At 38.4% G+C, this 22,870-nt stretch overlaps 1 protein-coding gene across 3 annotated transcripts in view; it reads right to left on the minus strand.

Annotated features, from left to right (window-relative positions):
• tenm3 (teneurin transmembrane protein 3) overlaps window positions 1–22,870 on the minus strand; it is a 452,242-nt gene that overhangs the window by 146,708 nt on the left and 282,664 nt on the right. For all 3 annotated transcript variants that reach the window (XM_036574879.1, XM_036574878.1, XM_036574880.1), the window contains one exon: window positions 5,747–5,866. In XM_036574879.1, the coding sequence (XP_036430772.1) occupies window positions 5,747–5,866 (120 nt within the window). The remainder of the gene's footprint in view (window positions 1–5,746; window positions 5,867–22,870) is intronic.

Here is a 22,870-nt window from a genome sequence, read left to right on the forward strand (position 1 = left end):
GTGGTTGAATCCATCAGTAGAAAAGGGATCATGACAGGATGACTTGAGGTCAGAAACTGAGCAGCAGGGTTGGGTAATAATGAGGGGTAAAGTTAGTTTCATTTTCAAGTGTATGATTTCTTTTCTCTATAGTTTTCGATTGATGGGTGCCAAATGTTAATATGTGCAAATTATTATTATTTGTAACTAAGACAATCAGCTCTCCCTTACTTCTCATGTCAAATGAATGCCTTTTTAAACTCAGAACATGTAGATTTCAATGAACTGCTGAAACCACTGAGAGCTCATTAGGGAGCATCTGCAAATTACGATCATCCAAGTCCAAGCACGAGACTCAAAGATGAAACCTGATGAGCCAGTACAGCCTTTAAGCAGATGGAACACAAATGACAGCCAGTCTGAGTTTTTAGATTGACCTCTACTTATGATTATTGTTGAAGAGGGGTCTCAAAAGAAAATTTCTACCAGATTAATTTTTTAACTTTGGCATGATAAACAACAGATTTTTAACAAATAAGACAAATCATGAAAAGTCCCAAGAGAGCAGTATAGTTTTAAATATAATGCATTTGATCCAGTGTACTAGATTATTCTACATTGATTACTTGTTTCTCAGTGGTTTAGTCTAAGAGCTTTTAGTGTAGTAACAATTTTTATCCTTATTTATCATTTATTTTTTTTCCTGGGGAGCAAAGCTTGATTTCTAAACTTCAAGGTTTTAGTATACATGTCTAAATCACCTAAACAAGGCATACTGTTATACAAATCTTTATGTTTAAAATATTTCTGTATATTGCTCCACTTTGATTTGGCCTTTTCGCTGAATGTGAGATTGGTGACTATTTCTGCGAGGCACAATATTTCAGTCACCTATCATTCTGTTTCACAAAACAGTGCAGTTTTTGTGTTAAGCATGTGTTAAATTTTGGTTAAAAAGTTGAAGTGATCTTTTTCTTTCCCTTATTTAAGTATACGCCTCTATTTAAAGACACCTGCTATGAATTGGCGACCTGTCCAGGGTGTTTCCTGCCCTCCGCCCATCGACTGCTGGGGTAGGCTCCAGCCCCCCCCCCCACAACCCAGAAGCATAAGCCACTTAGAAAATGTGAGTGTATATGTGTGTGTATTTAAAGACAAGTAGTCCAAAAATAACAGAAAGCAATCAGATTATATTACTTTGATATAGTAATCCTTTGGATTTGGTAAGATTACATTTTTAAACAGATAATCTGTAACGAAATACATTTTTAAAGTAACTCTGCTGACCAGTGATGAATTGGACAGATGGTGGACAAGGTACATTCTGTAATTATAGTTTACAGAGTAAGAATATACTGCATGATGTATAATACAATAATACAGTGTATAGTTTAAGAATATTACTATATTATATAGTATATTGTGTAATAAGGCAGTATATAGTGTATGGTTTAAAATTAAATAATATAATGCATTGTTTAACAATACAGTGTACAATGAATAGATCAATAATACAGTGCATAATGTACAGTATAATAATATAGTGTACAATGTATAGAGTAACAATATAGTGCAAAGTGCCCAAACTGACACACAGTGTAAGTGAGTGTTGTTATAGGGAGTGTTTCTGGCTGCAGGCCATGATACATGAGCACTAGGCGCTTTTGGTTTTCTCTCTCACAGGCTTTCGCTAACGACGCCACAGCATGGGGTTAAACCCAAGGAAAACAAAAGCTTTAATGTGACTGATAACCTCATTATAAACACAAACATCTCACTTTCTCTTTCTCTCTCTCATTCTCCATCTTTCAACTTCATCTAAACTTCCTCTAACCTCTACCCCTCTCTATCTCTCCCTCTCTCTCTGAGACATTAACCGTATGACAATGCGATTTCGCAGCGTGTGTTTCTCCGCTTCCCTTTCAGAGACGACATTAGCTGCCTCTTTATGACTTTCATAAAACTCACTTGCGCTCTTTATAATTCACCGGCAGAAGCTGCGGAGCTGCGGAGAGGCCACATTAGTACGCAGTGGCTAAACCTTCATTAGGCTGCTTGAGGCTAATAATTGCAGGAGAGAGGACAGGATGTTAAATTGTTTGTGAGGGCAGGGCTGGTCATAAACTGACTATGAAAGATTTGATGACACCTTGCCTTCCTTACAAATTCAAAAAATAAAGTTTGCTCTTTGATCACTGGCAGGCTTTCCTTCTACATTTTTTTCAGCTAATTGTTATCTCTTAACAATTAAGAAAGGACATAAAATTGTCCTGCATTAAAAACTTTTATGGCTTGGGCCATGTAATAAAGGAAGACCCACCTAGTGTAAGAACTGGACACAACTAAATTGGGCAGAAAATTTGGTAAATCAAAAGTTGCCAATTGTTAAATAGAAAACAGATGTTTTTTATATATTGAAAATTTAGAAAATTGCACATAATAGATGTGTTTACATCACACACACACACACACACACACACACACACACACACACACACACAAATACTTTTGTAGACTTGTAGACAAATACCTTTACAGACTGAGTGCTTTCAGGTGTGCTGTCACTCCATATTCATTTGGATGATAAGAATACACACCAAACAGGGAAAGAAATGTGTGTGTGTGTGTGTGTGTGTGTGTGTATGGCTTACATACTGTACTTGTACACAACTCTATGTTGTATATAAGAGTTAGTATAGATTTGAAAATAAGTGCTTGTAATTACAGTGCAATTTTGTTTGAGATTCTTAGAATACTCTTTCAACACACTCGCAATCAGCAGATTCATCTGCTCATGAAAGGGTCCAAAGCACAAGTAAGTTTACAAAGTGTTGATGGGTGCAATTACACATTTTAACCACAGAAGACCCCAAAACTTACATAGTACAGCTTTGAGTTATGACATATCCAATTACCTCAGTGACATTTTGCACTCATCAGCCAGATAATGCAAAAGGCCTAAAGAAAACAAGGTCGCAAAAATGCAATAATTAAAATATAAAGACATTCAGTCAACTTCACTGCAGTGGCCTCTCCTGGCTCCTCTCCTTCCAACACAGATGGCAGCCTGTAGCCAGTAGCTATTTCAGCAGTTCTAGTACATCAGCCAGGTACTAGTAGTACATCCTGCTTTATTTCCTGGTGTGAGCACATTACCTACACTAAAAGTAGACAGACTTCAAGTACTCAATTTGAGATACAGGCAGAATGTGTGTGAGGTAGTTGTTTATATGAGTTTGTGTGTGTGTGTATGTTTGTTGTGTGTGGTGTGTGTATGGCTGTTTATATGTGTGAGGCCTTTGTGCTCACACAGCTCATAGAGAAAAGCAGGACAAGGTGAAGTGAAGGATGAGAGGGGGTGGAGTGTTTGTGTTTATGGATCGAGCTTTAGAAAGTGATATGACACATCACACACACACACACCTTAATTAAAAACACAAACACACACATCTACATAGACTATGTACAGTGGTGTGAAAAAGTGTTTGCCCCCTTCCTGATTTCTTATTCTTTTGCATGTTTGTCACACTTAAATGTTTTAGATTCCCAAACAAATTTAAATATTAGACAAAGATAACACAAGTAAACACAAAATGCAGTTTATAAATGAAGGTGTTTATTATTAAGGGAAAAAGAAATCCAAACCTACTGGGCCCTGTGTGAAAAAGTGATTGCCCCCTAAACCTAATAACTGGTTAGGCCACCCTTAGCAGCAACAACTGCAATCGAGCGTTTGTGATAACTGCCAATGAGTCTTTTACAGCGCTATGGAGGAATTTTGGCCCACTCATCTTTGCAGAATTGTTGTAATTCAGCCACATTGGAGGGTTTCCGAGCATGAACCGCCTTTTTAAGGTCATGCCACAGCATCTCAATTGGATTCAGGTCAGGACTTTGACTAGGCCACTCAAGTCTTAATTTTGTTTTTCTTAAGCCATTCAGAGGTGGACTTGCTGGTGTGTTTTGGATCATTGTCCTGCTGCAGAACCAAGTGCGCTTCAGCTTGAGGTCACAAACAGATGGCCGGACATTCTCCTTCAGGATTTTTTGGTAGACAGCAGAATTAATGGTTCCATTTACCACAGCAAGTCTTCCAGGTCCTGAAGCAGCAAAACAGCCCCAGGCCATCACACACACATATTTTACTGTTGGTATGATGTTCCTTTTCTGAAATGCTGTGTTACTTCTATGCCAGATGTAATGGGACATACAGCTTCCAAAAAGTTCAACTTTTGTCTCATCAGTCCACAGAGTATTCTCCCAAAAGTCTTGGGGATCATCAAGATGTTTTCTGGCAAAACTGAGACAAGCCTTTATGTTCTTTTTGTTCAGCAGTGGTTTTCGTCTTGGAACTCTGCCATGCAGGCCATTTTTGCCCAGTCTCTTTCTTAGGGTGGAGTCATGAACACTGACCTTAACTGAGGCAAGTGAGGCCTGCAGTTCTTTGGATGTTGTTGTGGGGTCTTTTGTGACCTCTTGGATGAGTCGTCGCTGCGTTCTTGGGGTAATTTTGGTCGGCCACTCCTGGGAAGGTTCACCTCTGTTCCATGTTTTCGCCATTTGTGGATAATGGCTCTCACTGTGGTTCGCTGGAGTCGCAAAGCTTTAGAAATGGCTTTATAACCTTTTCCAGACTGACAGATCTCAATTACTTTGTTTTTCATTTGTTCCTGGATTTCTTTGGATCACAGCATGATGTCTAGCTTTTGAGGATCTTTTGGTCTACTTCACTTTGTCAGGCAGGTCCTTTTTAAGTTATTTCTTGATTGAGAACAGGTGTGGCAGTAATCAGGCCTGGGTGTGGCTAGGGAAATTGAACTCAGCTTTCCAAAGATGTGATAAACCACAGTTAATTTATGTTTTAAGGGGGGGTGGGGGGCAATCACTTTTTCACACAGGGCCCTGTAGGTTTGGATTTCTTTTTCCCTTAATAATAAACACCTTCATTTATAAACTGCATTTTGTGTTTACTTGTGTTATCTTTGTCTAATATTTAAATTTATTTGGTGATCTGAAACATTTAAGTGTGACAAACATGCAAAAGAATAAGAAACCAGGAAGGGGGCAGACACTTTTTCACACCACTGTATATATATATATATATATATATATATATATAGAGAGAGAGAGAGAGAGAGAGAGAGAGAGAGAATAGGGAATAAGAGAGGATAGAGAGAAAGAGAGAGAGAGGGTGGGTGGTTGGAAAAAATAAAAGGCAGATGCTGTTTTAGTGTGTATTTTGCTAAAACAAACGTCAGGCTGATTGTGTCAGCGCTGTTTTACAGTAGAGAGAGTAACGGCTTCCTCCGTTCAGGAAAAAACAAACTGAGTGTATGAGCTGCCTACACAAATCTATCAGTGTTTACAACCAGTTTACATCCAATCACCACCAATCACTGTGGCACTTACTGCTACATCACTGAGGACCTGCTGGAAAAAACAGCCTGGAGACAAACCAAAACGGCTTATAGTCTGACAAAGAAAGTCACATTTACACAGTCATTCCCCTGCACAACCTAAATAAAGTAAATCAGCCAAGATATGTTTGGTGTCTGAAGTTTGTTTCCTTAGTTTTGCACTGGAACTATGAGGCTAATGTAGCTAACAAGTATTGGAGACTTGCAGACACCTTACATTCAGATTATGTGGTTTCTGAGGTACTTCAATATATGTTTAAAAAAACAGTGTGTCATATAGTCATACATACATTAGCCTCATAGCTCCAGGGCAAAAACACAGTAAAACTGTGGTGTGAGTGTGTGTTTACCATGTTCAGCAGACAGTGCAGTCACTGTGTTGGATGGTGTTGTGTCTGTTTTGACACCGTTCTCAAAGGCGAAACCCTCAGCCTCCTGCAGCTGCCAGTTCAGACCAAACAGGTGCATGGCTAAGAGAGAGAGAGAGAGAGAGAGAGAGAGAGAGTGAGAGAGATTATAAATCAACTAAGCATCATCATGATGACCCACTCCATTTCCCACAAATCACAAATCTATTATTTCAGTCAAATTTAGTTTTCCTTTGTGTTTTTATCCAGTTTTAACTTTTCTTTGAAGCACTTTTTAGGACATGATAGATAGATAGATAGATAGATAGATAGATAGATAGATAAAATGACATAGATCTATAAAATGACATAGATCATCATTAATTCAACATAAAAAAATACATACAAACTATATTAATAATACTAATAATACAATACTAAAACCACTTCACTTTGTCAATCAGTCTGTAATGACCATGTTCAACTGTTAGCCACCCTGGTAACAGCCCCTATTAACATCATCTCAGCACTAACAAAGTTTAATTCTTCTTTACTCCTCTTCACCTTCCAAACTGCTAACTTGGCTATCATAACAATTAATTTAACAAACTGGCCATTTTTGTAGTAAGAGAACATTCTTCTCTCCTGCAGTTTGTCTGTTAGTAAACTGTTGTCCAAAACCATTAAAACATCCTTCAGAAAATTGAAACAGGTGAGCTAATCTCTCACAAGGCAAAAATATGCTCAACAGAGAGACAGAGAGAGAGAGAGAGACAAATGTAGAAGATAAGTGTGTGCGCATAGTCTATTACAGTACACAATACAGGTTTAGTTTTACTGCAGCAAATAGAATCAGTGTAAATTCATACAATCAGTACAGCTTCAGTAAATACACTGACACTGCAGATACAATGGACAAAACTCTTCCTCCTCTCTCTATCCCTTTCACTCTCTTTCTCTCCTTCTGTCTCTTCCTCTCATTATCTCCCTTTTTTCATTATCTATATTTCTTTCTTCCTTTCTGTCTTTCTTTCTCTTTTTTCCTTTTTTTCTTTATCTCTTTTATTTCACTTATTGTCTTTTTTCTTCATTTTCACTTTCTCTCACTGCCTCTGTCTTTGCTCTCTCTGTTGTCTTTCTACTTTCTCTCTCTCTCTCTCTCTCTCTCTCTCTCTCTCTCTCTCCTATCATTTTTTTTCTCTCATATTATCCATCAACTTTGGAGAGGTTTAATTATGAAAGAGTCTTACTGTGACTGGTCAGACAAACGGCAGTAAAAACACAGGCGCTTTGATGCGCTCTCTTTTTCAACATTTCTCTTTCCTCTCTCTATGATTGTGCTGTCTGTCTCTTCTGTCTCTCTTGCTATTCAATCCATTTCAATTCAGTGCAATGTTGTGTTTTATTGCTATCCTCACACACACACACACACGCGCACAGTATCATAAAACCAGTTTTGCAGCTGGTAGTGAGCACCACATTGCATAATATAATAATAATGGCACATCAGCGTCTGCTCTAAACTCCCTCTATCCACTTCTGAGGGGTTTAATTATGAAAGAGTCCTATTGGCCAGAGCCCTGAGGGAGAGCCGCATCATTGGTCAGACCAAACAGCAATCAAAATGTTGGGGCTCTAATGCTGAAAGATGAACCTCTTTGTTGGGTTTAATGCTGTAATAGTGAAGCAGAAAATTATGTTTTTTGAGCTCTGTGTGTTTGTGTGTGTGTGTGTCTGTGTATGTGTGTGTGTGTGTGTGTGTGTGTGGTGTTTATGGATGCAATGCACCACTCTTTCTTGTTCCAAAAATGCCCAATTTTGGACAAGCCTGCTAGGGTAGAAGAGCTAATCAGTAAATTGGTAAATTCATAAATGAAGTGACAAATGCATTTCTCTAATTTGCTATATTACATATATCCTTTGATAATTTCATACTTTTTAACAATTCCATACAATAGCAGGAGAGCACAGAGAAGAAAGGAGCCAAATTTGTATTCTTCTTCAGATATTAATAACAAAAAAAAAATGTTTTACTATATTTATGGTTATTTCTATATATTGTTATGTTATACAGTGTTTTTACTGGATAATGCACTTATGGCCAAAATAAATGGTTTCGAACAATTTTTATGGCTGTGCAAGACTTTTGCACAGAGCTGTGCAAATGTATGAATGTATTGTTTCTGTGTGTGTGTGTGTGTGTATGTGTGGGTGCTGTATTTAAATATGTGTGTGTTATTTAGGTGTGTGTGACAGAGTCTGTCTGAATATACATATACTGTGTTTTAGAATGTGCAACTATTGTGTGTGTGGTATTTTGTGTGTGTGTATCAGTAACAGGTAGATTGTGGTGTGTGTGTGTGTGTGTGTGTGCGCGTGTGTGTGTGTGTATATGTGTGTGTGTGTGCGAGAGAGAGAGATAGAGAGAAAGAAAAAGAGAGAGAGTAATAACAGGCCGTGCTGCAGCACTGACTCTAATAAAGGGGTAATTTAGTCCTGCCAAAAACCCCACTGGGCACACACTGCCCCCTGAACACACACACACATACCCCACATACATAAATCACACTCCCCCCACACGTACACCAGTGTGTGTGGTGTGTATGAGTATAAAAGTGCTCCCACTACCTCCTGCTTTTCTAGCAACATACAGTAAATATATTTAGTCTGGATACTTCATTACTTTATGAACTGAAACAATTCTGAGGCTGTGAGACCAGTAATGAGACAGAGAGAAAGAGAGAGAGAGAGAGAGAGAGTATGACAGATGGAGGGACACAAGAAAAGAGAAAAAGATAAAGTACAAGTTAAATGGAAGAATTTTGAAGACCAATTAGAGCTTTAATAGCTTAAAAAAGAAACATACAGCAGCCACTTTCTTGCTCCCTCTCTCTGTTCCTCTCTCTTCCTTTCCCTCTTGCTTTATCTCTCTTTCCATGTCTCCCATTTCTAATTCTCTGTCATATTCTGGATCTCCCTTCCTCTCTCTCATTCCATTATTCTCCTTCTTTCTTTTTATCATCCATTCTCTTTTTCCCCCTCATTGCCTCCCCATCAGCCCCTCTTTGCACTTCTTCATCTCTCTTTCTAGCTCTCCACTTTCAAGCTGTTTTTCTTCTCTCCTCTATGTCTCTTCTTTCCTCACTACCTGTCTCTCTCCCTCCTTTCTTTCTCTCTATCACCTTTTTCATTTCTCTTTGTACCTGTTTCTTTTTTCTTTTCCCTACTCTCTTCCCTCCTCTCTATCTTTTCTCTCTCTTTCCCCCTTCTTACTTTCCATCACCTTCTCCAGCTCTCTCTCAACTGTCCTCCCTCCGCTTTACCTCTATTTCTTTCTCCCCCTTTCTTACTATCCATCACCTTCTCCATGTCTCTTTTGGCCTTTAATTTCCTTGTTTTTGTTCTCTTTTTCTCCATCCTCTTCCCATTTCTATCTTGTTCCTTAGCCCTGCCCACCTTGACCCTCTCTGTGCCTCTTTGTCTCTTTCTATCTTCCCCCTTCTCTTTACCTCAATCTCCCTCTCCCCCTTTTCTTACTCTCCATCACTTTCTCCATCTCTCTCTCTCTGTTTTCGCCTCCTTTCTACCTCCACCTCTCTTGCATGACTCTCTCTCCATCTCTCTCCATCTCGCTCTCTCTCCATCTCTCTCCATCTCGCTCTCTCTCCCCCTTCTCTCTCTTTTATTCCCTTGTTCTTTTTCTCTTTCTCACCCTCACCCATTTCTCTCTCGTCCCTTCAGCTCCCCTCCTCGACCCTCTCTGTTACACTTTCTCTCTGTTCCTCTCTCTCTCTCTCTCTCTCTCTCTCTCTCTCTCTCTCTCTCTCTCTCCGTCTGTCTCATTAAATTAGCGTCCTGCTGTGTTAGCCTGTTAGCTGTAGCCTGGTACTCAGCACTCTGACCCATGCTAAAGCAGGGGGTCATGGGAGAGTGGGCGGCATCGGCACGTCCGTCAACGAGATGGCAGATCCCCTGCTGGGACATACGTGCGCACACACACGCGCACACATGGCTCCATTAACTCACAACCAGCTGAAAAGTGGCTTTCTTCCGTCCTGTGCTAATGAAGCGCTCTATTGACAACTCCTGCAATGCTCAATTAGTCACACACACTTGTAGCAAATATCTTTGAGCTAGAGGACAAAGTGGGAAAAAAACAACAACAGACATACACAAACACAAAGAATACACGTACGAGCTTGTAACGAAGCACAAGGGAAGAACAGAAAGATCAAAGAAGTATCTGACGCTAACACCATGTTAATCATGCACGCAAGCCCGTATACAATACAATGTGTCCGAGTGTCCACACACCCTTTAATTAGTGGCTTTAGCTGATTTAAAGTGAGTATTCAGCCAAAAATTTACGCAGTTTCCCTCTTACCTCAAAGGTAGTTAATAAACCAAGACATATTTGGTGTCTTAAGTTTTCTTCTATAATTTTGCTGTGAGGCTAATGCAGCTGTGAGGCTAATGTAGCTAAAAAATTACCCCAATTACCATGTTGCCATCATCAGATACTTGTCTCAAACCATGCTGAGATGTTGAAGGGGTATTCCAGCCTAAAACTGCATTTAATTTGTTATTTTTTGTGTTATGCAGCATTCTGTAGCACCATGCTGTATGCCTCAGCTTCACCGGTTTTCAAGTTTTCGTTCATCAATGTCTTCTCATTACAAAACCCAGTATGCAAAAACAGAAATGCGTCATATAACCTTTGGGAATCCCAGTGGTGTCAGTCAATCCCAACTGCTAGCCCAGCCACTTCTCTATAGTCTGATAAATACACCAAACTAACATTAGTTAGGTTTCAAGATGCTGTTTGTTTTCAGTGTGGAGAAACGCTCCACCAACATGGAAAGTCAGGGAAGTGTTCACGGCCCTGAGTTCAGCATGAGATGTCATATAAATAACCCGGCTTACCCCGTTAACAGTAACACGGTAACACTTATCTACTTTAAAATGATACTGTGGTATGTGCTTTACATCATCAATCAATATACAGATACAGTAGCGGGTTAAATCTCTAAAACTGACCATAAAGTCCCCTCTTTTCAGAAGGTAAATACATTATTAACTTTAAAGATCACTTCTACCACTATCATTAGCTGGCTAGATTGTAGCTAACAACACTCGCTTTCATGAAGGTGTCCATGTTTTTCTACACTTTGTAGCACAAACGTGCTTCAAAAAAGGTCAGAAATGACGTAATTCCGACTTCTCACTCCTGAGTAAAGTCGAACACAGCTTATGTAGCATACTTTAACACATATCTGCTGTATGTGTTAAAACCAGCATTCCTAAGTGAACCAGGTGGGAGAATAAGGGATGAGTGAGAGTGAGTGAGAGAGTGTGAGAGAGAGCGAGCCATCACTGTGTCTGAAGCTGAAACTCTTTGGCTGGTCTAAAAGCCTCTCCGGGGCAGCTCTGAGCTCTGAGGGTTATATAAACCACCTGACTCACAACAGCACACTCACTCAGAAAGCTATTGCAGCACCAGACTCTCTCTCTCTCTTTCTCAGAGAAATGTGTGAGTATGTGAATGTGTCAGATCACTAAAAATATCAGGCTTCCTGTGATATGTGTGTTTGAGTGTATGTGTGTGTCAGTGCAGTTGTACAGCAAGTCATGAGATAGAGTGTGTTTCTGTGGGATATATATGTATACAATATTGAGCAAACATCACAAATCATCCTACATTTATTTAATTTCTAGTCACATCAGCCATCATGTACAAATTATTCATTTTTCAGTGTCAGAAAAAAGCAGAAAATATATATTTAATAGAAAATGACACTAAAGTCTATACAACTAAAAAAGGATATCAATTAAAAGTACTTAATTTGTCCACACTTTGCCTATATTACTGCTTTGATTCTTTTCAGAAGAAATCCATAGGGATATTTTTCCACACCTCTCATCAGTCTATAAAACCTTAATTCTTATCTCGGATGTTCAATTTCCATTCCTCAATAGCAGCTTCTTGACAGCTAAACATCCTTTCAAAACCATAGCAGTGAGTCGTTGTCTCACAGTGGAAGGATGGACAGAAACACATTGGATTTTCTCAGATCTGAAGCAAGAGTGGAACTTGATTTTCTCCTTTCTCTCAAAGATAAAAGCTCTAAGTGCTGTTTACCTGAGGGTGACAGTTTTGGTGGTCTACCAGGTCTTGTATTGTTGTTAAAATTCCCATTTTCTCTATATCCTTAAATGAATACATATATGTATATGAATACATATAGATATAAAAACCTGTTTTGCACACTTCTGTCCTCTCATTTATTTTCCTTTTTCTTTTTCTCTTCCTTTTACAAGTGGATTATGTTATATCTCATGTCCTCAGAAATATCTTGTGAACAATGAATTAATGAATTACCTGTGAATAACTTGCACTTGTGATGACAGGAAATTAAATAAATGTAAATATACACCAACTTTCAAAAGTCTGGAATAACTGTTTAATTTAATATTAAACCATTTTTTTGCACATATATGTATAAAATGAATCAAATAATGCTACTACTAAATTTTACATATATACATATATATACACCGATCAGGCATAACATCATGGCCACCTCCTTGTTTCTATGCTCATTGTCCATTTTATCAGCTCCACTTACTATATAGGTGCACCTTGTAGTTATACAATTAAAGACTGTAGTCCATCTGTTTCTCTGCACGGAGGTGGTCATAATGTTATGCCTGATCGGTGTACATATATGTATGTGTGTGTGTGTATATATATATATATATATATATATATATATATATATATATATTATATATATACACACACACACACACATACATATATGTACACCGATCAGGCATAACATTATGACCACCTCCGTGCAGAGAAACAGATAGTAGTTATACAATTAAAGACTGTAGTCCATCTGTTTCTCTGCACGGAGGTGGTCATAATGTTATGCCTGATCGGTGTACATATATGTATGTGTATGTGTATATATATATATATATTATATATATATATATATATGTCTATAGTTTTGCCACCACCGTCATATCAAAACTTCATGCTCCTGTGAAGTTATTTTGTAGATATGTATCATTGATTATTTTTACCGACCACTGATGAAGGGTTAGAGGATGGCTAAAACAAAATGTGCAGTATGTATACATGTATTATTCATTGAGAGAGCACTGAAAATGATACTCTACCATGTGATTATCATTTGATGACAAAAAACACTATTCTGGACCATTTACACAAGCCTAATGTACTTCTTCCCTTTACTTCAAGGCTCCTTCATTTTGCGTGTGGAAGACTTGAACATGCCCATTACTGTGAAGTCTCCCAAAAGAATCCATCATTCATTCATTCACTCTGCCATTCAGGAACGATTATCTGTCAGGAGCAGAATCAGCCTCGTGGCGACATGTCCATCAGTTTGACGACTTGATTTCTCTCTCAGAAGAAACATCCCATCTTTATCTCAGCAGAAACATCCCATCTTTATCCAGCCATGCTAAAAGGTAAGTGCTAAACATTCTGTAAATATTCACTGTTAAACAAACTCCACTTTTATGGTAGGAGAAAAGCTGCAAAAATACTTGCGGGGGAATTGTGGTTCGCCTTTAAAAAGCATGAATCTAAAAATAAACGTAAGTGGTAAGTGGAAAGATTGAATGTGCAGGGTTTCTTTTTTCCCCAAGTGTAATTTATGCAATAATGAAAAAAAGCTATAAAAAAAGAGTCGCTCTCGCTCTCACACTCCCTCTCTCTTCCAGTTTCCTGTCTGCCTGTACATCTCTGGAGGTGTTAAAAGCAGGCGAGTATTTACGAGTGTTTTTTCGCGGCCTGCGGGGCTTTGAGTGGTTCTTTGGCATGCTGTGTTTCCTTTGGTAGTGCTCAAGGCCCCAGGAGGCCCCTGGAGGCTCCATCATGAGTGTTTCTCCTGGGGGCACGTAACCATGCGGAGCAGCAGAATGATAAAGCATGGCTGTGGTGTGTTGAAGCTGCGGTCAAAGCCTTTACTCAGTCCAACCGATTGAGACCAGAGGTGAATGAATAATGATTTCTTCTGAGACATGCATCTGTAACTGCTTAAATCTTCTGCAAACAAAGCAGAGTGTCCCTGCACATGGGTGTAAATGGTTCAGAGTAGAGAATAGTCAATCACTGGAGAGATGCGTTTAGCCCTTTTTGTACTGTGGACACTGACTGTGGTGTATACGCTGTACACACTGCACATGTGATCATGAAGCATGGTGGGATTTTCTCTTTTCTGTCAATTACAGACAATTACAAAGATTAACCTCATCAAAGACACATAGTAACTGTTCATTACAATGTGCAGAAGTGTGTTCTTTAGAGTGTAACTATTTTATACATATTTTTTATTATTTATATTTATATTATTATATTATTTATATATATTATAAATAATCTCTCTCTCTCTCTCTCTCTATACATATATGTTTGTATATATATATAAGATCTTGATGTTGGTAAATCTTGATGTCCTGTAAATTGGTAGGTGGAGCTGCCTCAGATCAGGCTTGTTGTTCTAGCACATCCCACAAATGCTTCATCAGATTGAGATCTGAGAAATTTGGAGGTCAGGAGAACACTTCGAACTCTTTGCCATGTTCCTAAAACCATTGCTGAACTGTCTGTGCAGCGTGGCAGGGCATACTTTCCTGCTGAAGAGAGACCACTGCCATCGGACAATACCATTTACCACCTGGTCCGCAACCATGTCTGAGTAGGTGTTTTGACGTGTTTTGATGTCCTCATAAACCAGCACAATGGTGACACTGACATGATAGTATGTGTTATGCTGGCACAAGACAAAACTGTGCTGCTGGAGTTTTTAAACATTGTCCACTACCTTGATGATACACTATGTATGTGTACAGAGGTTGTAGCTTATGCTTTTATATGCAAAATGTGTGTCATTTTTCCTTTAAGTATAATTAACACAAAAAAGGTGATGTAAGATCATTATAATCTTATGATAATTAAAAGATTTTGGATGGATGTTCGAGAAGAAGCTGTATTGATCGAGCTGATGAAAAATCTCCACGTTGCTATGTTACCTCTGCTGAACACGAAAAGCCTTGAGACTTCTCTCTCTCTCCTCTCTCTCTCTCCTTTTGTATCTCTCTCGCTTTTTCTCCTTCTTCTGCTAACTTTCTTTTTCTACTTCTTCTTTTCTCTCCTTTCCTCCAATTCTCTCTTTCTGTCTCTTCTCTCTCCATCTGTCTCTCTCTTTTTTCTTTTCTATTTCTCTCTCCTATTTTTATTCCAGTCCTCTACTCTCCTACTTTTCTACTAGAGACTTTCTCCAGTCTCTCTTTTTTCTTCTTGCTCCCTTTGTATCTCTCAATCTCTCCCTCAGTCACTCCTTGCATTTTCTTTTCCTGTTTCTTATGTTTTCGTTCTCTATTTCTGTTTCTCTCCCCTGTCTTTTTCGATCTCTCTCAACCCCTCCTCCCCCTGGTGGGTTTGTTACAGCAGATGGACTGGGGAGACAAGAGTGTGTGTGCGCGTGTTTGAGGTGTGTTACTCTCCATCTGTACCTTCAACAGTGACACACACATGCACACACATACTATGACTCACTTCACTGTTCTTTGTTTAGGTTTCTCAGACCACACTGAACTCACATAGGTACCCACAAGGTAGTGCACAAGTACATTTTTTTGTTCATGAAAGTACAAACATTGTAAATGGTCTTAAAAGGCCCATATCATGAAACAAATTTAAAATGAAAAAGTTTCATTTAGTATGTAAATACGGTTAAAGTTTCAAAATACATCATTCACTCCTCAGTCCATCTACTCCCCTTATATGAAAACTAAGCTGCAAAAATAACCTATTTTGAAATAATAGTTTTTATGAAGTCATATAAATTAACACATTTACACTTAACTGCCAATTTAGCCTACCACAGTTCAGCTCTGCCCATTCTTGCTGAAGTTACAAGGAGTGTTTCAGCTTGGACTGCTTTTTGAATAAAGCACAATACAGGGCAGCCAATAAGAGCAGAGGTCATTTACATATATCAGTCTTAAAGGCGCAATAAAAGCAGCCTGCTTAATTCTAACTGGAAAAGAGTGATTGGAAAATTGTCATGAAAAACAACACTTTTACATATACCTACTTACTTAGCCTCCAGCAGTTTAGCCCTGCCCATTCATACTGAAGTTAGAAGGAGCGACAGCACCCCCAGATTTCTGGATTGTTTAACTGCAACTGCTGAAAATAATCTAATAGATCTGAACTTTAAAATCATCTGAACAAAGTAAGGACCTATGTGTGCTTGTTTTAGAGTATGTTTTATGTTTTATTCATATATCCTCAAAATTTACGGTAGTTGACTGGTTGCCACTCAGCTCATTCGCATAGAGTTCATCCAGAACGAGAACAATCATGACACATTCTGCTTGATGTAAATTATCCAAAAAATTAAAATAAAAAAGGTCAAATTGTTTGCGTGATGTCACCATTCACATCACATATATGCTGCTTAAAATTTCAGCGTCCCTAACTTAAAACACTTCCCATCTCCCTCAAAATGGTGGAAAGCACCATATAAAAAAGTGCACTTTGCCAAAAGAATCTTTTTTTTCATACTTAAAGCTGCAGTAGGTAATCCATAAAAAAAAAAATTTTTTTGCTTGACAGTAGTACACGAGACAGATAATCTGTGTCTCCTCTGGCTCCCCCTAGTGCTCTTGATGCCATTTGCAAGATTCACTGTGCCTGAATCAAAATAACCGATCAGAGGCAGGAGGAGTGTTCGACGGAGTGTCAATCATTGCTCATGCACACGCTGCAGACAGCAGCCCTTCCCCCGCGCACCGCCTCAGGAAGCACAAATGCACTGGTGGATAAACAAACAACTGGCAAGTAAAAAAATGCCCACCTCTCCTTTGCCAACAACAAGAATTAGACACAGCTTGAAATAAATCAAGGCGGTAAACACTGGAGTGGCTTTTTAGAGGTGAAGGAAGCCATGGCATCTGGAAAGCTACAAATTCGATGCAGAGTTAGCTGCATTTCTTCTTTACAGATAATTTTCGAAAAAAAACAAAAAAAAACAAAACACAAAGCTAAGATGGTAATGGTTACAGTAACACTCCAAAGCGCATATATCATATCACTCTGATGCTGCAGTCGGGCTAACGTTAGCTAGACTGTTTCCGATGCTAAGGCTGCTGGTCGGCATTGTTATGGTTGAAAGTTACTGAAAATATCTTTGTGAAGTGCCCAGGGAGCCGTATCGATTTAGTGTTTGTTCAGATATTAATATGTGCCTGTGCTCATAAGTGGTTTTCTGCTTACTTAGCACTAGTCAAAACTTATTCTGTTATCAAACAAACATCTAAGCATTGATATAAGTGTGTGCTAGCTGCCATGGTTGCTAGCCTGCACATGCACACACACCTCTTCTGCGAGGAGGGGCTTTGGAGGCAGGCCTGGAGCGCAGCGGTGTGGGAGGGACCTGGAAGTTTTCTCATTCAAATTTTCAAGCTAAACCTACTCTCTTCTCAGTCCTACCTACTGCAGCTTTAAGGAGAAGCAAACAAGCTTTAACAAGCTGAATAGATCCATACTAAGAGCAATAATAATCAATACCAGTCCGCTCCCAGTGCGCGCTGATAATCCACAGTGACGGCTCCTGGTAGTCAACAGACATGTCTGCTCGAACATTCTGAATTAAAGCGTAAAGTTTTTTTTAAAAGTTCTGGCTGATACGGATAAAGTTTTTTTTTCATGCTGAATGTGGTGCAGGATAATGAGATTTCATGATGAAAGCTGGGCTGGGACTCAGAAAACAGCATCAGAAGAAAGAAGAAAGGGATCAGGGATGTGTTTTTTTATTTTTTTGGGGGAGGAGGGCCGATAATGTTTGTCCCCTACAGGGCGTCGTAATGATTAGCTGTCCATATATTTCCATAATTTTATGGCCTCTCTTAAAGCTCCTGCTGAGTGAATCTTCACTGGTCTTAATGCTCAGTAATGATGAGAGCGGCCACAGGGACCCCGCTGAGGCCACCGAAACACATTCATCAGGACCACACAGCAAACTACTGCTAATAAAGAGTGAATAAATAACAAATAACAACTTCAGGCATGCACTTAAGTGTAGATCAGAGGAGAGCAGAGAAAAAGAGAAGGATTAGAATAGTTATTGGAAAGTCATAATGAAAAAAAAGGGGCAACAAAAAACACGGAAAAAGAAAGAAAAAAGAGGCCTAGCAGTGACACTGATGTGTAAAAACCCCAGCAACACCGCTGTGCTATACATCTGCTTATCTGTCTGTCTCTTTAAAGTGCTTGTTCAAAGGGCCCATATCATGAGAAAGTGAATTTCCACTGCTTTTGAAAAAAGGTAGTTTCTAAACATACCATTCACTCTCCAGTCTGTATATGGACACTAAACTACAAACAGAGCCCATGTTGTATACATTGTTTTGTGATGTCACAAACTATTTACAAATATCATCCTATTCTGCCAACAAGAGTTTAAGAGTGCATGATTATAAAATGACTCTATTAAGATGTTACTAATTTGCAAATAAGCTGTGAATTGTAAAGTGAGAATGAAGTTCTATTAAAATTAAAGGGCTCATATCACAAAAAAAAACAAAACAGATTTACTTTTTTTGTTTTTTGATGTAGTATGTAAACATTGTTAAAGTTTATCATCCTATTCAGCCTACAGCGGTTTAGCTCTGTCTATTCCTGCTGAAGTGAAGAGTTTCAGCCTGGTCCACTTTAAAATGAGGTGTAAATACAATCCAGCCAATCAAAACACAGATCATTTATATATATTAGTTTTATAGGCACAGTGCCTATAAAACTACCAAATGGTTGAATTATAGGAGAGGTAACATTCAAGGTAACATTCAAGAAAAAAGTATAACGTAGGCCCTTTAAAATGTCTACAATATGGTTTTTATGATGAATGAATTTGTGTAACATGCAAAGCCAGTAGTAACAATGGAACCACTCCCCAGTTCATACAGTCCACATATGAAAACTAAGCTGCAAAAACAGCCTGTTTTGAATTCACAGTTCTTTTTGTGATGTCATTAAAAAACAAACCATTTACATAAATACGCCTTTTCATCCTACAGCGGTTTGACCCCACCTTTTCATGCTGATCTTATAGGGAGTGTTTCAGCCTTGACTGCTTTTTGCAGAACAGAGCTCTTTTACATATACTACTCTTAAAGGCAAGCAAGCAAGCAAAGTTTATTTATATAGCGCTTTTTACAACAGGTGCTGTCACAAAGCAGCTTTACAAAACAAAACAAAATCATCATTACAAAAAGAAATCCGGTCCAAACCCCCATGAGCAAGCCAGTGGCGACAGTGGGAAGGAAAAACTCCCTAAGAGACAGGAAGAAACCTTGAGAGGAACCAAGACTCAGAAGGGGAACCCATCCTCCTCTGGTCGACAGTAACCTGTTTAATTCTAAACACATGAGGAGAGGTTGGAAAATGGTCATGTAAAAGTAAATTAAGACTAAATAATAATAAGAATAAATGCAAGGAAATGCATGTAGGATATGGGCCCTTTAAGGGATATCTCTCTCTCTCTCACTCAGCATCTAAAAGCCTGCAGGCTGTAATCCAGCTTCTAAAACACAACAAACAACTTCTAAAACCTGCAATTTATCCAAATCTGTTCCACACACACCACAACACACCTTCAAAACCACAGAACTCACAGAAGACAATCACACAGTACACTATACATTTTGGTGAAGAAGTCTGTAGATGAACTGGTGACTTTTGGACTATAACTTTACATGACTGCAGAATTTTTTTCCACATGGTTAAACGTGTGAAGTCATTAGGCAGACTGATGTCGTCCCATTGAGCTATAATGAGGCTCACTTGTGCCCCTCTTTCTGCTTTTATCAAAAAGACGGCTTGCATATGTCACACTGAAAGAGAAAAAGAGCCATGCTTCATTTCCTTTTATTGACATCACCGGTCAGCACTGACATCACTGATAAAAGTAGCCTGCACGTGTATGTGTGAGGTGTGAGTGCGGCGGCTCATTATGAGTCTTTCACGACACAGTCCTAAATATATTTATAACAGAAACCAACACACAGTTGCTGAATTCCATGAATAAACACTTGAAACACACGACAATATAACACAAATTTTAAAAAAAAATTTTTTTCAAAAAAAGCAATCTTAAAAGTAAAGCCCTTTGTCAGAGGCAGAGATGTGTAAAACAATAGTACTGTAGTAAAACAATAAAAAACTATAAGACTGTATCAAAGTTATCTACATGTGTAATTCATAACCGACGCATTGGCAGTGAATAAAATCCATGGCAAACCACCTCAACGATGATGCTAATTTCTGCTTGCATGCCTAACAGGATTCTAGTAGTTTGTTAGTGCTAAGCTAATGCCAATATTTATAAATACCTTCTGACAAGGCTTCTTAATTTCTTATTTACTTCTCATTTGAATAGTGCAGTACTTACATTCTGGTACATAGACAAAAATGTAACTTGTAGAATTTAAAGTGGAACGTATAATTCACTGGCACCAGGATGTACCATTTAAAGTACAACGGAAATTTTGAAAAAGGCAGTTCTAAATTAAATACTGACATTTGAAGCTTCTAAAAGACACTACATATTGTACTTAAATCTTGTGACGTACTTTTAGTATATATTTTACCTTGCAGCAGCTTCACAGTGACTCTTTCTCTCTGTGTGCTCTGGTTCAGAGCTGCTGTAGCTGATGTCCTTTTCTAACAGCCCCCTGATTAGTCTGCTGCTCCTATTTACAGTCAGTGACACATTTAGGACTTTCAGAAGGCCTACACTGACAATTTTTCTCATGGAATTGGTCCCATTGTATATCCAAAACATGATTTGTTGATTCCTCTGTCACGGATCCCACTGTGCTGTTAATCTTACGCATTAGGGCTTCTTGTCAGCTCCGAAATCCTAACCAATAGGAGAGGTCACTCAGCTGTATCTACCCAGAGCGGTATAGAGAGAGTAGCGTCAACGGAAGTTCAAAATGCTTGATGGTCACGTGATTCACGTAGACTTCAGATAGTTCCAGGAAGTTCTTTGCGGGCAATTTAAACCCATAAACACCGAGCGACAGAACTGCGTCTTTTGGTACTTTAAAGTCAATAAATGCACTGTTTTACAATATTTATATAGAAAACCAACGTATGTGTGTAGTTACAACAATATAATATATTTTAAAGTCAAATTCGTTTCTATTTGAGGATTAAACAGCTATCGTTACCCGCCTTTTTGACATGTTACGTTAATGTGAACATGGTTTCAAAGTGTGTTTTTGTTGTTTCATTGTTTTGACATTTCAGTATTATAGATATTATGTTCTTAAACTTGTATGGTAGTTAAGATCAGTCATATCCTAATGTTTATTGATATACTTAGAGGGAGGGGAAGGGAAGGAATGTTTCAAAATTGAGATCAGATTAATTTTCAACATAAATATAATTAACATAAATACATCTTTAATTAATGGTTGTTTCAGTAATCCCAAGGCTTAGATAATTTTAATGACTTGATGACAACTGTAAACTCTATGACTTTCCGAAAGGACAGAAGGAGCCAAAGAAATTTGTTTGGCTTGCATATGAAAAAACCTGTATTAAAAAGCGTACATTAAAATACATCACATCCAGACAGGACAGGACATAAAACACATCTATTTATATTTGTACATATTTTATATATCTTGTCTTTTTACTATGCACATATTTACTGCAATGGATTCATTAAATAAAGCTATAATGAAATCAAACATGAATAGCCTGGCAGGCAGTTTGTCTGTGCCCTTTTCTCCATGTTGTCCTTGCATATAGTCCCCAGCATGGTTTGCTCTGCTGCATGGAGATGCTTTAATCGCTTGGAGAAAGGAGTGAAAATGTTTGGTTTCTCCACTGACACAGAGAGAAGAAAAAACTGCTGGCTCAAGTCAGCAGGAGCAATTACTAAATTACTTACCATCACAAAAGATTACAACAACAACGTGACATTGCATACGTCTCAACAAAAGCCACACCACTGGGAAGCTTAATGTTTTATTTATTAAAAATAAGGAACAGGTAAAGAATTGCAAAACCCAGGGAGTTGAGACTCAGTGTGCAGGGTGGGGGTGCTGTCTTATTGTAAGGAGTCTCTAGGCTGAGTTGAATCCCCCCGTGGTTCTTGCCATTAATCCAAAATCAACTAAACTGCAACATAATGTACAGATAACAGTCAACAGAATCACAAAGCCTGCAAACACTCAATCCATAACTCTTGTATTTGTTTACTCTTTAAAGTCTCCAATATGTGCTCTAAATCCACATCAATATTGACGTATCACAAAAATAGCTCTTTTATTGTGTAACCTATGTTAGGTCGTACTCCAAAATGGATAACAATATTCTCTTTTTATCTCCTCCACCTCCACTCTACAAGCTCGTGCCCCAATGTTATATTTAACTAATATTTAACTCCCACCCACCCCGTGAAAAATCATGTTTAGAAGCCTTTTCTAAGATTCAACAACGGTGGATGAAACAACATTAAGAGCAGGGATTTTACAATTACTAGGCTGTTTATGGTTAACATTATGGGTTCCTAATTTTACTCAGTACCCTAGCCTAATCTGTTATCTGTTAATGTTTCTTAAATCTACTAATTTAATCGGGGATAATCCACTGACATACTTTAATATACATGTTAATTTAATTCAGATGTGCTTATTATATACAAACTGATTCTTTAATTGTTTTACCCTTTAAAAGTGCATCACAACCGGTCTATTCCGCTGCTAGTATTTGTTGCTAACTTCCGGGAACTATTGAGAGGCTCCACGATCCGCTATTGCTGTAAAAAAAAATGGTCCATTGGAGTGAACGGAGTTGACGCAACTCTCTGTCTATATGGCTCTGTATCTACCTAGATACCATGGAGAAAAACGATTCCTGATTGGCCAATTGATTGTCCATCCAAAACCTGACAATGAAACCAGAGTAGTACTGTATACTCGAGTTTAAACACAAGCACAATTCTATTTAACATAAATTAACTGATTACAGACATGTATTTTTAGGTCTCAGAAATCATTACGCTTTCTCTG

This window comes from Colossoma macropomum, unplaced genomic scaffold (assembly GCF_904425465.1).
Source record: "Colossoma macropomum unplaced genomic scaffold, Colossoma_macropomum, whole genome shotgun sequence".
Classification (NCBI taxonomy): domain Eukaryota; kingdom Metazoa; phylum Chordata; class Actinopteri; order Characiformes; family Serrasalmidae; genus Colossoma; species Colossoma macropomum.